General features: G+C 37.6%; 2 protein-coding genes across 9 annotated transcripts in view; both read left to right on the top strand.

Annotated features, from left to right (window-relative positions):
- Nucleotides 1-12,087, top strand: herc5.1 (HECT and RLD domain containing E3 ubiquitin protein ligase 5.1). 3 transcript variants are annotated; one of them, XM_040134043.1, is made up of 23 exons: nt 1-313; nt 490-610; nt 836-912; nt 1,807-2,028; nt 2,867-2,958; nt 3,146-3,276; nt 5,021-5,145; nt 6,033-6,109; nt 6,246-6,364; nt 6,503-6,562; nt 6,643-6,748; nt 6,877-7,072; nt 7,855-8,015; nt 8,153-8,269; nt 8,456-8,554; nt 8,838-8,993; nt 9,103-9,243; nt 9,417-9,586; nt 9,746-9,806; nt 9,916-9,986; nt 10,104-10,287; nt 10,387-10,489; nt 11,513-12,087. In XM_040134043.1, the coding sequence occupies exons 1-23, from the start codon at nt 91-93 to the stop codon at nt 11,728-11,730; spliced, it is 3,030 nt and encodes a 1,009-aa protein (XP_039989977.1). In that variant the 5' UTR covers nt 1-90; the 3' UTR covers nt 11,731-12,087. The 3 variants fall into 3 exon arrangements, with proteins under 3 accessions (XP_039989977.1, XP_039989978.1, XP_039989979.1); XM_040134044.1 differs by having other exon boundaries at nt 6,515-6,562; XM_040134045.1 differs by lacking the exon at nt 1,807-2,028.
- A 1,921-nt stretch (nt 12,088-14,008) lies between these two features.
- Nucleotides 14,009-18,074, top strand: part of snrkb (SNF related kinase b) — a 14,611-nt gene continuing 10,545 nt past the window's right edge. The window contains exons 1-3 of one of the 6 annotated variants that reach the window (XM_040133522.1): nt 14,009-14,111; nt 15,769-16,073; nt 16,427-16,821. In XM_040133522.1, the coding sequence (XP_039989456.1) occupies nt 14,025-14,111; nt 15,769-16,073; nt 16,427-16,821 (787 nt within the window). In that variant the 5' untranslated portion in view covers nt 14,009-14,024. Of the gene's footprint in view, nt 14,306-14,331; nt 15,240-15,689; nt 16,121-16,426; nt 16,822-18,074 lie in introns of those variants that run through there. The other 5 variants (XM_040133524.1, XM_040133523.1, XM_040133525.1 and 2 more) reach the window with 5 other exon arrangements.

The raw sequence follows: 18,074 nt of genomic DNA on the forward strand, positions 1-18,074 counted from the left end.
ACAGAGCTTGCATCCGATATTAGTTTCGCTTCTCACTGACAGCCGAGGCATAAGAATCCGCTGCGGGTCCGGTAGAGCCGCTGTAACAAAATGTTTTCATGGGGGGAGAACTGTCAGCGGGGGTTTTGTTTAAAAGGTGGCTCAAATATCGACAGTACAACAGAGGATGGCATTCATTATTTAAACGTCAGTTATCAGATCAGGGATCTGTCAGCAGGTTACAGCGTGCTCGCCTTCGTCAAAAGCAAAGGAGAAGCATTCATCGTTCGCACAAATGAGAGCAAAGACGGGAGAAGAGTCAGAGGAAAACCGAGTGAGCACTAGTCTAATGTTCTATTTCTGCTTGTATTTGTTTATTGAAAACAAGTTCACCTGTTACTTCCAAAGCTTTGGTAAAAGGAATTTTTCCTATTTTCATTAATGATGACATAGAACCAGCTGTATCCACTATCCACTGCTGTGTGTACTTTTTTTTTTGTGTACTTACAGAGTTTGTGAAGTGTAAAGAGAAGATTCAGGCTGTGAGTTGTGGTGATGATGTGGCCACACTCCTGTCTGAGAGAGGTACTCTTTTCTGCATGGACACAACTCATCCTTCTTTCACTTCAAGGTAAGAAGAAAAAAAGTTTATGTTCTCCTAAATTTGCAACAAAATGTGTAAAATGTTGCAAAATGTGAGAGATTTTGGATGATATTTCATTGTTACAATATTATTATTATTATTATTATTATTATTATTATTAGTCTTGTATTTATTATTTATTTTACAGTATGTAAAATCTTTATTTGTTTTCATCCAAGTCAGCAATTTCTTTTCTGTTTCCTGTTCTCTTAGGCCACTGGAAGCTTTGTGTAACATACCAGTTTCTCAGGTTGCTTGTGGGAGCCAGCATTCAGTTGCCTTGACCAAAGGTACAGTAAAGTGTACAGTAAACTGCTACTAATGTACAAGCTGAAAGGGGGAGAGCATTCATGAAAACCTAAAGAGTCAGTCCATCCAAATTACAATCAAGAAAAACATATTATCTCACTTACCGCTACAGAGAGGTTTGGTTTTGTGTGTCAAGGTTTTGGAGACATTTATGTCTGAGATTTCTGCTTCCAATACAAAAAAAGAAAGAAAGAAAAGAGACGATACTTAAAATTTAATTTGTGCTGCTTACAGTATTGAACAGTTACAAAGATGTTTGTGGATTGTCCAGAGTTGGAAGGACAGAGATGTTGTCAATTTTTCTGCGTGTACAGTAACTTTATTTATTTATTTTATTCATTTATTTAAAATAAGCATTTTTAATGTTTCAAGGTATTAATATATGTCATTTGGTTGAACCAGCCCTTTTTAGAATTAATTAGGATCCTCATTACTATAACATGAGTAGCTATTTAGGCCTATACAGTCAGTCAACAAACTATAATCAAAACTATGACCCTCCTCCCTTAGGAAACAAACTCCATATCTGACAACAGATATTAGTCTTGCATATTTATGTAATTTATTATGCGCTTTTTCACATGCTACCAATGCTGTAGTCAAGACCTGGCTCTCCACTCTCCAACATTTAGTGAATCAAATGCAAAGGATGTCACCAGTGCATTTAAAAAATGACATATGGTAAAGCCTTTGCCTAATTGTGGCTTGAAGAAAATATACAACCAGACATCCAGATGAAAAAAGTCCCTGGCCAGTGTTGAGATAAGATTGTAAATACTGTGTCCAAGTGCAAGATGTCAAGAAAGTGTTTGAGAAAGCAGATTACACTATGGTAAAGTGAACTGGAGCTCACAGTCATGTTGATTTACCCACAGATGGTCAGGTATACACATGGGGTAAGGATTCCAGAGGCCAGCTGGGTCTGGGAAAGAGGAAGGCTTGCGCAATGTCACCCCAACACCTCCGATCTCTGTCAGTAATCCCCCTGGTTCAGATTGCTGCAGGGGGAGAGCAGAGCTTCGCCCTCTCTGTCTCTGGAGGTGTATTTGGCTGGGGAAGAAATGACTGTGGACAGCTAGGACTGGGAGACACAACAGGTAATATATATACATATATATATATATATAAGTTTAGGTCACCAAAAACCGAAAAATAATGTAAATTTCATAGAAAATTTTTTTTAGGGATTAAGAAATTGCAGCAATGGAAGGAAACGAAGCTTTGAAAGTTAATGTAAACAATTCCTACAGGTACCCCAACTTTTGTTGTTAATTACAAAGCCTCTGTCTGTACAAAAACAGTGTTGGAACAAACTGTGTAGCTACATCCTCCACCCAACCTGTTGCATTATTAGGACAACACTGTACAACAGGAAGTAGGACTGTATATTGCTGTCAGAATAGTGATAAAAAGGCAGGTAACAAAGGAAGACAGACTGGTTGGTTGGGGGTTAATCCTACAGTAAAATAATCACCCAAAACATTAGAAGAAAAAAACTAGATGGTGGCTTCACATGATGTAGGACCAGTACAGTCTCCAGAATTAAACCCTGTGGAGCTGGTTTGGGATGAAGTGGACAGAAGGTGAAAGCAAAGCAAACTACAAGTGCAACACATTTGTGGGAACCTCTGCAACAGTGTTGGGATGAACTTTCTGAATAATATTTGATTTCCATTGTAGAAAAAATGCCACAAGTGTGTTTGGCTGTTTTTAAAAATTTTGATTGAATTTAGTTCATCAAGATGATTCCATGATCACTTGTTTTTAAAATCTCCAATTGTTTATTCGGTCTATGCTTTAATTTCAGAACCACTGAGACACTGAATCATGTCAATTTAAGTAACAGCTGGAAAATTTTAGGTGTTTCTAAAACTATTGACACTAAAACTGCTGTTCCTTACAATGTGAATCTGACTGTTAATATCTTTTCTACAGACAGGAAAACACCAACTCCTGTTCATTACCTGAATATGAAGAAAACTATTCACATTTCTTGTGGAACAGACCACACTGCCATTTTGACAAAGGTTAGTCAAAGAAGGCTTTCTAACACTCTTATGTTTTAACTTACCATTTTATTACCGGAAAAGAAAAAGTATGAAAGTAAAAAGTAAAATAACATACTAACTTCTTAGATCCCACAGATAATTGTAAATGTAATGTAAATTGAAATATAAGTGTTCTTTAACCATCGTTGTCTGGTTGCTTCCTCAGGATGGTGCAGTATTCACATTTGGCTCTGGTCAATATGGACAGCTTGGGCACAACTCATTTTGTTATGAACTACGTCCTCGGCTTGTTGCAGAACTCTGGGGGGCAAAGGTTGCCAAGATTGCATGTGGACGGTGTAGTATAGTTCTACAACTGTGACTGTTTTTACATACAAATGCCCTGTTAAATATATTTTTAAATCAGTTTGGAAGACCTCTCAGATTCATTCAAACACTTCCTACTGACACAGACACTAATCATATTTACCTTAGCTGCATGTGAATGTTATTGAATGTCAAGCTACAAACTTTAACATTATATTATTATTTCACTGTTGAATTTTGGAACATCACATTTGGGAACATCACCTGCAAGAAAGGTGTAAGACTGCCTTTTCCTGTTTGTAATTCAACATACATTCATTCAACATGTCATTTCAACATTTTACAAGTTTCAGCTACTGGCTCATATTCTCAGGTTACTGCATTTCTGTGCATTTCATCTACCTCCTTTTGGTAGTACCCAGTGCATCACCAATAGAGAGATTATTACACTAGTTATAATCTAGTGAAATAAAGGCTTGGAGTAGACAAAACATTTGAAAAAGCAACTTTGTTTACATTAAAAATTGTATTTGTGCTACAGTCCAAACAATAAGAATTTGGACAGTTACACTTTTTTGGCTCTTCAGACCCCAAGCTTCAGCACATTGAATTTGAAATTAAATAATGAAATAATGAGGTTTATTTTTGTTTCATCAGTCCATAGAACCTTGATCCAGAACTCTACCAGTTTCTTTTTGCATGTTTTTGTGAACCTACAACCTGGCCTTTTTGTTCTTTAGACTAACCATGGTTTAGCATCTTGTAGTGAATCCTCTGCGGTTATAGTCATGAAGTCTTCTCTTGATCATTGACAGGAAAACATGTAAACCTGCATCCTGGAGAGCTTTCTTGACTTGCTGTGAAGTCTTAAGGGGGTTTTTCTTTACTGTGCAAATAATTTTCTGCTCGTAGACTTGTGCTCCTCAGTCTACCAGGTCGTTTGCCATTTTCTAGTTTCCTGTACACACCTGCTTTGCTAGAGTTTACCCAACTACTTTTGATAACTCTCTACTTTTGATATATTTTTGCTTTCTTTTGAGCCTCATCATTATCTTCTCACCAGCAGGTACGCAACTCGCCACCAACATCATTAGACATTGATGTTTAGTTGAGTGTAGGTTGTGACCTCAGGTGACCAAAATTCAATGTCAGGACAACATCTAATGCCATCATCACTTTGATGTAGAATACTGACAACAACTGATATTTTGTTGGTTTTAGGTTGTGTTCTTAAGTAACCAAAATCCAGCATCTTCCAAACATCTCATACCAACACCATCTTGACATAAAATACCAACACTCTAATCGTGAGGTATGGTAACCAAAACCCAACGTCTGCTAAACATCACAATGTCATTTAGCCAACACTGGGTTTTGATGTCAACTTGATTTTTATTTCGAACTAAAATTTAACGTCTGTCCGACGTTAGAGTTGTTTGAGTCCAACATTTTCTGACATTATAATGACGTCCAGCGCCAGCTGGGTTTACTTGCATGGTCACCTCTTTACTCCTCATATTGACAGACTAGTCCACCTCAATCTAAATGGTAACTCTAAGTCAGCTCTAAGCCACGTGTGAGTTTCATTGTGCATTAACTAATGTTGAAATGGCACACAACTGCCTGCCAAATTAAAGCTCAGACTTGGCACCATAAGGTAGTATCCATTATTTTATTTCAAATTCAATGTGCTTAAGGTCAGAGCCTGAAGAACAAAAACAGTGTAACAGTGCAAATACTTACGGTCTGGACTGTTTGTTTTTTTCTCAATCAGGCATCACACATTAGTGTTGACAGTCTCCACGAGGGTCTACTCCTTTGGGTGTGAAGAGCAAGGGCAGCTGGGACATGGAGAGAAGTCTCATCCATCTTTACCACTACGTGTTCAGCTGCTAAAGGGTAACCACATTTCTAAAATGAAGGGGACTCAAACACAATAGTTAAAAGGTGGGCAATTAGCCGGGATTTAAAAGTAGCGGTAGAGGGCGAGGACTTGGAAATTGCCATTTAGGAGTACAGAAGATATATGGTCTCTCTTTTTCTTCTCTTGAACCAGCTGCATTCAGGCTAGGGATAACAGACTGATTCCAACATTAAAGAGAGCTAAGATTTGAAGAGACAATAGCTTGGAAGAGGCTCTCCAGATCCCCAAAAGAGAGAAAAAGTTTAATTTTGTTGTCATTCAGATCTGAAAATAAAGTGCTACCACTGACAGAATTGATTCACTTGTCAAATTTTAAGGCAGTCAAAAATGTATGTGTGGATTCAGTGGACAGTTATGTGTTTACTAAAATTTGTAGACAAAGACTCAAGAAAACTGGTTACACCACAAGTGAAATTCTTGGGACTGATAATAATAACCTCTTTCTTACTCTCATCGAGGTTGAGGACATATTTGGCTATCCAGCCATTGATATTCTCAAGACAAATTAGAAAGTTTTAAGGGTCATGGGCTTAACCTAATTTTAAGGGGAAGTACGTTATAGCTTTATATTGTCAGTGTAGCAATGGCAAATTATGCTGTATATTCTAAAAACAGACCCCAGTGGAAGCATATATAATGTAAATAAAATGGGGCCTAAAATGGAACCTTCCAGTACACCACATGTAGCAGAAGAAGATTGAAAATCTAAATCTAAGGCCACTCTGTGGTCTTACCCCAAATATCTACTTGTGTTTGAAACAGTCCAAGAGTCCAACGGCACATTTAAAATGGCATGGTGTCTGGCATTCCAGAAAATATAAGATTAAGGATAAATATAACTTTTATTCTGTTATTATTTCAGAAACCAGTGATGGTCCCAAAATTAGAAACATCTATGCAGGAGGAAACTGTTCTTTTGCAACGTGCATGTCTAATGAGGTACAAACACGAATACATACATTATAGAACTTAATTCTGACAGGTTTAATAATACCTTTACCCCAATTGTTTATACATATTAAGTCATTTTTTCTAAACCAAACATGAACTCTCTCGTTTCTTTCTTTCTACATAGGACATTCACCAAGGGTTTAACACTGACACTATAAACAATGTAACACAGCAGTCTATAGATTGTATGATTGACAGATGGACATCTGAATGTGTTTCAAAATCATGGAAAAAGAAAAAACAGTGGGTATAACGGAGTATCAGTTATTTTTCTCTCAATATATAATTGGTGTGTCCGGTGTTTCATTACTGTTATTTGGCTCCAAAGCTATTGATACTTTATCGTTAATGTTACTGACTAACTATATGAAACCCTCCTAGGGAAATCCACAGAATGTTTTCCTCTGCATCCTGTTTGAATAAAAGCTTCTTGGACCAAAGGTAAGGTTTCTGTGCATGATCATCACTTATTTGTATCTGATGAATTACAATATATTTACTTGTACTTTTTGTCTTCTTAGCAAAGATAAACATTTCCTGACCACACCAAAGTACTCTGGCTTGAACTTGTCACTGGCAAAACTTAATTTTGAGAAACTGGTGAAGAATGATGATGTTTTGACAGAGGTATGACACTGAAATGTGACTGTATATTTGTTATCTGATCAGTAATTTAATGAGAAAGAGTTTGAAATTTAATTTCAAAACCTTGCAGTAATACTTCACTTAGTCAGTAAGTTATATTTTCTCATCAGGTTGAAACAGCTGTTCTGCAGTTGCTTCCCTCCCTTGATGAGAGACCAGTCGGAGTGGAGGGGCTGAGGATCTTCCTGCTTCTCAATGAGCTTCTGCATGTGATCCAGAAACACAAACAGGGACAGAACACAAAACTTGCTGAGGCAGTCGCTACTGCATTGCTAAGACTGTCTGCTGAAAGCCTCCAGGTCATAGGTACCGTGAGAAATAACTGTTGGAAATGTCTGAATGTTTGAACATTCCTTTAAACTAAAAAAAAGTGTGTTCTTGCTACTTTTCTAAAGCCATATCAAGTTTTGTGAATGTATTTTGTTTTGTATGGAGTCTGATGGAGGAAGGCAAGATGCTGTTTACTTTTGCAGGACTGTTGATAACAATATTTTCTCCACAGTTAAGAAATGCTTGTTTTCAAAAAACTCGATAACATTCTGTAATGCTACTTTTTCACTTAATAATCAGAGTTCCTGCTGCTGCCCTGTGGGTCAGACTTAAATTTTTAGGTGGCAAATTACTGACACATATTTTAAATTAAAGACAGATGTCTATAAATTAAAGTGATAATGAAACAGAAATTGTGCAGGTTAAACAAGGAGACAAATGTAAATTGTAAAATGAATATGATAGGTCGACACATTAGTAAATGGAATAAGGAAAGGTAAAATTGAAAAGGATTATTATCTTTTTTAAATTAAAATTAAGATTAAATTTAAATTCATTCAAATATAATTATACAACTAATTCACTGTAATTATTAATAACAAATCTTATGGACCTTTTTTACACATAATTACTTGCAAATTCATTTAATCAATGTTTAACTGTTTTGTTACTCAATTTATTTATTGATTATAACTAAAACACTAATAAAGTCTAATGATTATTAATTATTATTCTGGTAGCAAATCTGTGAGATCTGCTCTGTTGTGAAATGCCCACTTGCATTAATGAATTACAAATCTCCATGCTGTCTTCCTCAGTGGACTGGTGGTCCTCACTGACACCCTCCACAATGGTTAAATATGTTAAGGTCTGGAAGCAGGCCCTCTCAGTTATCCTGTCCTTTGGGCCTATTTCTCGCAACTCTACAGTCAACTCTGGAATCAAAAGCCTGCTACAAGTCCTCCAACATATGTACAATGTTAGTAACATTTGTCTCAATGTCATGTGTCATTTGTCTTATTTTTTCCCGAGAATCTCAAATCATACCATATGTAATCCAACACACCTTTTCTACAAAAATTTTTACCAAAGTTTCTTAATAAACCTGCTTTAAAGGCCAATAACAGGATTGCAGGACGTCAGAGAGTCCCAGAAAAAACGTATCGTCTGGGAATTAACCAAGAAATTCTTAAAGAGGATCTACAGCTTTGGCGCTCAACGTCAAAAAACAAGGTAAAAAAGTATAACAAAAACCTAGTCTGAAGAGATCTCTGGATGGAAGTCAAGCCATTCCCTCCTCTCACTTTTTTTTTAATCACTTTTCATAGTGTGCACTCGTGTAAAAAACATAATATTTTGTCAAATATCAACAGTAGTAAAGTTTAGTAAAAGTTAAGTACTGATATGCTCTTTTTGCAGGATATGAATTATCAGCCACTTATCCTATGTAAATTCCCATTTCTGATGGATCTGAAATCAAAGAAAATGGCTTTTGACATCAATGCTGCATGCACTCAGGTAACTTAAACCTGAAACTCTCCAATAAATTAACTTTTATCAGTGTGTATTATCTTTGTATAGTTTGTTTTATGTTAGAAACTGGGTGTCCTATCACATCAACAAAATGGAAACATTTTTGACCTGACAACGTAGAGTATATACATTATGGCTATCTATTTTTTAAGCGGCACTTATCAATACATTTATTTTTAACAATGAAATAATAAATGACAATGTGAAATATGCAATGGGTTAAAATTTTGAACAATTTTGAAAAATGACATTTTGAATTGTATTATAGAGAGAACACCAGATAAATTTCCCTGGACCTTGTGGATGGCTTCCCAAGCCTGGCTCTGATTTCTTTGAACTGTCGCTGAAGCGACCATCTCTTTTGGAAGACACCTTCAAACAGCTGGCTGCTGCTCATCACAGTGCCTTCAAGAAGCCAATTGTGGTAAATATTTAGATTTGACCTGATGGCTAAAGAATGACCAAATTATTTTATAGTTACTTTTATCCAAGCTTATATCTGAAAGGAAGAATTATGACTTTGTATCTCTCAGGTCTATTTTGATGAGGACCCAAATGTCACAGATGTCTACAAAAGAGACTTTTTTCACCACTTGTTTCATGATATAGTGTCAACTAAATCTGACATGTTCATGTTCAATGACTCCAAAACGCTGGCATGGTTCCCGTCCAAAGTAAGACTTTAGACCCTCAAAAATATTCAGACTCAGGATTTTCTTATTTAATGGATTCTTGCTATTGATGATAAGCAGTGATGGAACAATATGCAGCTTTAGTCGTATTAGTCATTTTAGTTACAATTTAAACAACTTCCAGAGATTCATTATTTTTACTTTTTTCAATGCAGGCAAAAGAGGAGGACAAGACAAACTTCTTCCTGTTTGGGGTTCTGTGTGGATTGGCCTTGTACAACCAGAGTATCATATACTTACCGTTCCCACTGGCTCTGTTCAAGAAGCTGCTCGGTGTAAAGCCAACACTGGAGGATATGATGGAGTTCAGCCCATGTGTTGGAAAGTAAGAATTTTTAAATTTAGTAATACAAATTTGTGGTTTTACATTGGGATGCCTGAAAAGTAGAAATATATTGTAAATACTATACAGTAAGAAAATAAACATTTAATGTAAACTCTTTAATATATAGCTTTTTGTTTTACTTGTTTTTGTTTTTCTAAGGAGTCTGCTGTATGCTTTGGACTATAAAGGTGACCTAGAAGATCTGGATATGTGTTTCATGGTTGGTGTTTTAAAAAATATAACCCATAATCTGTCTCAGTAATCTTACAATATTAAAATGGTTTTGCAGCGATACCACTAACCTCTTCTTTTTCATAACTGGTTAACAGATCAACTGGGATGAGACAGAGGTTGACCTTGATCCGCAAAATCCTGGAAAGCCACTGACAAGTCAAAATAGGTAAGACTCTTTATTTATTTATATATATTTTTATATATATATACAAGCTAAGTTGTGTATGTGACCTGCATCCAAAGTAGCTCTGAGAAGTGAGAGACATTTTTATCTGCTAAACAGGAAGGAGTTTGTGGACGCCTACGTGACTCATGTCTTCAATACATCAGTGGAGAGTGTGTTTCAGGAGTTCAAGAGAGGTTTCTTCCTGGTGTGTGACTTGGATTTGGTGAAGCTGTTTCGGCCAGAGGAGCTGCAGGGAGTGCTAGTGGGCAATGATGTCTATGACTGGGCAAAGCTGAAACAGGTACGGTCAGCAAAAAAGGTCCACATGTTTTCCCACATCTCCATGTGTTTGACTTAACTATGTCAAACGTTGTAACTGTTTTTTTTTAACGTATTTTAGAACACAGTTTATAATTGGCAGTACTACATCGATCATCCCACCATACAGATGTTTTGGGAGGTGTTTGATGAACTAACTGAAGAACAAAAGAAAGATTTCCTTTGTAAGTACTGTACCAAATTTTAAGAGCTTTTCAATGTTGAAACCTATAGGCCTTTAAAAAATAGATTTTTATATTGATTTGTTAGGATGCATTGTAAATCTTAACAAACAGATGGTAAACAGTCAACCAGTCCGCTGACTCTTCAGTATGGCTATCATAACACTGTATCTCTTTGATTATTTTATTTTTTCCAACTGTGCCAGGTCACAGTTTAATAGCAATCTCCTAATTAATAGCATACTGCTTTGTAGTATATTAATCACCAAATGCAAAATAAAAACAATGGCCAAATCTTTCTCAGATCATTTAGGTAGCCTGTTTCCATACAGGTTGACTACTTCTTTATAGTCAGAATAAGGCAATAAGGCAATTGCTTTCAGAGTTTTTTAAATCATTCCTACACTATCTGTGCATGGCAACTACAGGATGGTTATTGTTAGGCAGCTACAACACTCGAAAATTGCAGACACAGTTCAGGAAAAAGATGGGATTCAATTTCCAGCATGAAAGTCAGATATGCTCATCGACCACTACAACCTCCCACGACTGCATTAACCTGCTTGGGGGCCCGAGGGCAAAAATGAGCTGTTGGGCCCCTATAGACCCCTGTTCCTCTCTTTTTCTTTGCATTGTGCTCTAATACGTACTCCCATACTACTATTCCAATCTAGGGCCCTGGGGCAGTTGTCACTTTACTTGTTTGGCAATAAAGCGACATCCACACCCTCATTTTCTCCCTCACCATAAAAAGTTGTGGCTGAAAAACAAAAAGGAATGCACCCCTTATTAACATTCTTAGTTACCTGTGCTTGAAAATTTTAAATAGATATTTTTATGAAGCGACCGAGTCAAAAGAAAACGTAATAAAAAGTATTGTCATCATTGTTAGTTATCGCTCACCCATCCATTTAAATAAATAAATAAAGCAGAGATGCAAAGCAGGTGATGCTCATGCAGAAAGATGTTAAAAGAACAAAACTAACTCTAAGTTTCCTACTTTCCCCCTTCACGGGTGTTCTTCAGTGTTCCTGACTGGTTTTAGGAGGGTTCCGATTCTTGGCATGTACCAGATCCAGATGAAGGTTCGAGTCAAGATAATCCAGAGTGGGTCCTATGATCAGCACTTCCCCGAGTCTTTGACATGTCACTCTATTCTGGAGCTGCCCTTGTATTCAACAAAGGACATCATGCGAGACAGACTGACAGAGGCCCTGATACCAGACAGAGGATTTTTGATGTGATGATGGATCAACAGCTGCTGGACAGGAGCATGTACTGTACCTGTGCAGGGAAAGGATGGGCTTCAGTTTTATTATAGTATCACCTTTCTTGTGCTACTTGAGGATGAAAACAAAATAACTGTACCGAATGCGCATGACTTGACATTGTAAAAGTGCACTTAAAAAGGGCGACCAAAGAGCAGCATTTTCAGTCATCGCCCCTTAACTGCTCTATTGTGTAACAGCATATCTGAAGGCACTTTGAAATTCAAAAAATAATTTGATCTAATGTAACTGACCATTAAAGTTATTTATGCATATATCATGAGTTTTATATATTCTCAGGAAAAAAGTCTAATTTTGTTGAAATTTGAGTTGAAATGAACAAAATAAACAAAAAACATAAATAAGAAAAATAGTGTATTTACCAGTTTATTATGTACACCTTAATAAAGCTAATGCAATACAAAATAAATAAATCTGGTATCAGAAAGAGCTTAGTATAAAAACATGTTTGTCATATTTGTCAAATGTCAAATTTGTTATTTGAAAATGATGGGACAATTAAAAAAAAAAAAAAAAAAAAAAATATATATATATATTATTTATATATATATATATATATATATATATATATATATATATATATATATATATAATTTGTGGAAAAACTGCAAAGTTACCTTTTCCAAGAAGTACACTGAACTTTCCTTACCTGCATCTGTTTGGCGTCTACATATCACTATATGCTGCAGTCAGTGGCTCTGAGGGTTCCTAGAAAGGGTTTGAGGTGAATAACATGGGCTGAAATCAAATACATATTAGATACTTGATACTAAGTATAAAGCATCAAAGTTGTAAGCATGCAATGTAGAAGTATGTCTGGTTGTTAAAAATGAATGTCACCGAGTTTACTCCACATTATATGTTTGTGTACTACTTTATATGATAGAGAGGAAATTAAGTACATATACTATGCCGTCTATTGCCACTGTGTCATTCATGGTACTGCCACTACCACCAGATAATGCCAAAGTCAAAACATTTCAAATACCACACAGTCGCTTGTTACAAAAATGGTACTACTTAGGCCTAAAGCCAATAAATACAGTAGCTGTTGCACTGAAATTGAATGTGTGAAATTAAATTGAACAGATAACACTGCAAAGTATTATAATAAGTCAATTTTTCAAAGGAAAATAGAATGGGAGCTGAGAAAAGTCATTCAAAACAGCAATATAGGACTGAAGAAAAAGAAAAGAAAAATGTTAAGAGACATATCTTGGGCTAGCAGCAGCAGGTTGTTGCTTTATTTTCTTTTTCTGTTTTCTTCTGGACCAAGCACTGAGCAGGAATGATGAAATCATCAGTGATTAAAGCATGCGATGGAGTTATAGATAGGTCTGAAAAGTGTGTGTGTGTGTGAGAAAGAGAGAGAGAGAGGGAGAGAGAGAGAGAGAAACCCCAAACCTTATCCTTTGTCTGTATTGTATAATGGCAGATGGGAGTGTGTGGGGTGTAGGTAGATATAAAGTTGAAAGAAAGAAGAAAGAGAAAAAGATACAAAGATAGAAAGAAAGAAATGGACCACTAGATGGCCCCATTATTCTAGTGGTTTGCTTGTTAGATGAAACAAAGCAACTGCGATGAGATCAGCTAGTGACTAGTGCAGACTCAACAATGCTTGAAATGTAAAACCTACACATAATAACAAAAATACATTATACGACTTAAATTCAAGAATAAGAATGTCAGTGTGGTGTGATGCTACAAACTAAATGGGCACTGAAAAGGCTAATATACACACGCACACACACACAAACTTACATTTACATTAGAGGATCATTAGTAAATACTATCTGATATACTGTAACTTTCCGTAGAGATTGTTCGGGAATGCTATATGAATTTTCCTTAGGGTATTCCAATTTCTAAGAGCAAACTGAGGGTATAAATGGAAACAACTTTTTTGTTTAGGTTGTCATTTTCCTTCCTCTGAGTCTTCTGTGTAAATTCCAGGCAAAAGAATAACGTCATTAGAATAAGAGCATGCTAGGAATGTTGTATATTATTATTATTATGTATATTATGGTTAAACTCATTGGACCTCCCTGTTATTTGGAGAAAAAAACACAGTAGACAGTTATATAATTTCTTGGACTTCCGAAGCTTTCATTCAGTAATTTGTCTCTCCGCCGTGTACGAGATGCTCGCGGCCGCTGGCTGCGGCTGCGCCGCGGAAGCGAGTTGGAATGTATTGACGTCAGAAGGAAGCTGGACACACGCGCGTGTGTACGCGCACGCGAGCCCACGAGATGTTTCGTCTTCTACTCGGTGTTGCGTGTGTCTCCCTGCAGAGCGGGCGTGCGGTCACACAGCTCGAGACTCTGGAATTAATCGAGGTAGGCATGCAGTCATGGAAAAAGTATTTGCACTCATATACCGCGAGTATGGGGTATTATGAAAGAAAACGAGAAGGCGGCGCTGTCATTTTCAACGTTTGAATTCAGTGGTGACACTAAGTGTGAGGCAGTGGAGTGACAGAAAGAACCGCTGGCTGAACAGCTTGCAGCAATGGGGTATTTGCACAACAATGGTAAGTTAGCACTGAGGTTCTTTTATTTTCATAGCTTCCTTCCTGGTCCAGTAGCAGCATTATATTCCTGTAGCGCTGTCAGTATCAGTGATGTTGATAGCGCGTGTTTGGAGGTGTTAAGCAGTAGCCAGCAGGATGACTACATGCGTATGTGCCAACTCGGGACTGCAGTTGAGGCCAAGTACAGAGCAGCAGCCCGTAGGCAAGATTACGCGGTGTTTTGGATCTGATAAAATTGTATAATCCAGGATATCAGCGCATATTAACACGATGAGGCCTACTAGTGTCCACTTGGCCAAGTGAAGCTAGGAAAGGGACTTTAAATATGTTGGAAAAAGCTGCTGTGCTCTTAAATGGTAACAGTAATGCTGCTTTATAGTAATGAATAAATGATGATGATGATGATGCAGATAAGATGCTGACCGTGCTGATGGTCATAAGGGTGAATATGAGAAAGAAAACAAATATGAAGCTGACAGTAAGTGATAACTGCATGGATGATGGCAAGATGTTGATGGCAGCTGGACTACTTACCCTGGGGAAGATCTAGTGATGACATCATCAGGTCTAATGACACCTTCTGACCCTCTTAGTGAAACTAATGAAACACAAAGACACACATACATTATGGTTTCTTGTTACAGTATTGATTTGGCATGCCATTTGTGCTGGATGGATGTTACTTGAGATAGAGATGAACAAAGCCCTTCAACCTCACAGACAATAAAAGTATATTTTAGCCATCTACTGCTCTCACTTTACAATAATCCTATACATTGTAATCCGTTCTTCACTACTTAATTCAAACTTTTTCTGTCTTCTCTGTCTTTGATAAAACATGTGAAAATCAATCTATTACTGGTCCTGTGCCTGAATGGATGAGGCCTTAGCAGCAGCTGACCTATCTAAAGCCGTTTTCCCTTTGGGCCAAAAGGTACAGTGGCTAAGAGAGCTCAATGCACTGCATTTTAAGAAAACTCGTGCAAATAGACAAAACACAAGCAAATTAGGAAAACGTCTTCATCAATTTGACTCATTTTCCGACACCACTGATGAGAAGCCAACCTCAATAACTTCAAAACTCACAATGCATTGAACAACAAACATATCCCAGACGGGTTCATCACTTTTTTGTCTCCCCTGGAAACACTTCCGTTGTCATCTGTGCTACCTGCAGCGCATTTCTGTATTTGGTTGTGTTGTGTGTATTTGCAGCACATTTGCCTGTTTGGTTGTGTTGTCGGTATTTGCAGCACGTGTTGTCAAATTGATGAAGATGTTTTCTTCATTTGTTGTGCGTTGAGTTCTCTTGGCCATTGTACAGAGGCCAAAATTATCAACAATCCTTTTGTCTCATTTTGTTGTCTTTTCTTTGTCACGCCAGGCGACTCCCCACACCTTGACACCTTGAAACTATTTTCCATCTCCTCTTTCCTTTCATACCTTTTTGTATTCCCCTCCAGCCCCTGAAGCCCTCCAGTTCAATCCCTCCTCTACCCTCCTCCCTTCCAAATCCCCTCTTTGTTTCAAACATGGACTCCTCTGGAGAGCTAATTTCAGCCCAGGATGGACATCTTGACCCCAGGTGCAGCCCTGGTCGCTCTGATCTCAGCGGACTGTACCATCTGGGTCGGACGTTGGGCAGGGGCCACTTCGCGGTGGTTAAACTGGCTCGTAATATCAACACTGGCCAACTGGTGGCTGTCAAGATGATTGACAAGACAAAACTTGATGTTATGGCAACAAGCCATCTCTTACAAGAAGTGAGGTACAGAATAAAATTATTCTGGAAGAGACTGAGAAGAAAAGATTAAGGTCAGAAAAAGGTTAAAAAAAGATTGTAAAAACAAATGTTGGAGCACTTTGTAGTCGGCTATTTTTTTTAGGTCAGATTTAATGGGATTTCAAACAGACATAGAGATTTTATACTGTGCGTGATCCATCTGAATCTTATTTGAGCCAAAAATGGAACAAAAAAAGAATGCTCTTGTCTAAATTTTGAAGTGCCCTGAAGGAGTAGCATCACTTAAAGTATCTTTATTTAAAATTCTATTCAAATCTTAAATTCTTACTTCCTTGGATTACTCTGATTATCTCACCTTCATTACTAATTATTTTCAGATGTATGAGGCTGGTGCAGCATCCCAACGTGGTTCACCTCTATGAGGTCATCGACACGAACACCACTCTCTACCTGATCATGGAGCTGGCTGAGGGCGGCGACCTCTATGACTACATCCTCCGCCATGAGGGAGGCGTGGCCGAGGGTACCGCCAAGCGTCATTTTGCCCAGATAGTGCGCGCTGTGGCATACTGCCACCGGCTCCACGTGGTGCACCGGGACTTGAAGCCCGAGAATGTGGTATTCTTTCCCCAGCAGGGGGCAGTGAAGCTGACAGACTTTGGGTTCAGCAACTTATTCCAACCTGGGACAATGTTGGCCACCAGCTGTGGGTCGCTGGCGTACTCCGCTCCAGAGATTCTGCTTGGAGAAGAGTATGATGCTCCAGCTGTTGGTGAGAAACAGAAAAATTTTAATTTTTTTTTGCATTTAACAGTGTTGAAACTTAAGTGTTAGACTAGATCTAAACTGGGGGTCAAGAATGCCACATTGGTTCGAAAGTGGTTTAACAGAATAGGAACGCAGAAAATATAAATTACAAATAAATCAAATGATGTTTATTTTAAAGTTTCCCCTAAACTTAGCTTATTTTCTTCTGAATTACTGGACAATTTTCCTACAGTATGATGAAAGATTTACATAATAGAAAGAAAAAATCACTCTTTGATTAAACTGGTCACAACTGCTTGACCAATGCAACTGGTGATGAGGGATCACAAGCAGATATCGCGCAGTTTGAAGGGTTACAGGCTGAAAAGGTTGGAAACCAGTGGCCTAGATAAGCTAGCATGTGTAGGCTTCTAGTTAAGCACATTAAATGTGCTGCTGATGCTGATATAACTTCTTACATGCATTCAAATCATAGCCAGAGGTTATATGCAACAACCAAGTCAATCTGTTAAGAGATCAGCATTTGAAATGTTTCTGTCAAGGAAGTATGGATCAAAATCTCTTTAAATCTAAATCCTTACCCTTAAGTGATAAAATCCACTTTTGCTCAACTGATTTAATTCAGTTATTTTCCTCCTTGAACAGAGCAATCTTACCTCAAAGTCTATTGACTAGATGTTCTGCAGCTTTCTATGTTATGCCACAATCCTCATCAAATTCCACATCAGTTTACCCAGTTGTCATGGAATTGTAGCTGCTGATATAGAAGTTGACCTCTTGTCCATGTTGGGTTTCAGAGTTCATTCTTGTGTTTTGAAATAGAGGTTGACAAAGCAGTCTTACCTTAAGGTCCATTTAGTAGTTGTTCTGGAGCTTCTGATCATCCCAAACAATCAGCAGAGGAAGTAAGATAAGGTGAGATTGTTTTGTCAACTGCTGTTTGCTAAGAAATATTTTTTTAAACAAAATTGTCGGATAATGTTTGGTACGGCTACAACAAACTAACATGACAGTACTCCCTATGCCAAATCCAGGTGGAAGGCCTTATTGTTTGTAATTGTGCCTATTTACATGAGCCTATGTGCATGTGTATGTGTGTGTGTGCACATTTGTCACTTTACCTCTATATGTGGATGTCTGTGTGGCCTTATTTGTCCCCTTTACCCTGTGTATGCATCTCTGTGTATTTTCTTGTATCTCAGTGTGTGTGTGTGTGTGTGTTTGTGTGTGTGTGTGTTTGTGTGTGTGTGCGTGGGT

The sequence above is a fragment of the Xiphias gladius genome, chromosome 8 (genome assembly GCF_016859285.1).
Source record: "Xiphias gladius isolate SHS-SW01 ecotype Sanya breed wild chromosome 8, ASM1685928v1, whole genome shotgun sequence".
Classification (NCBI taxonomy): Eukaryota; Metazoa; Chordata; class Actinopteri; order Istiophoriformes; family Xiphiidae; genus Xiphias; species Xiphias gladius.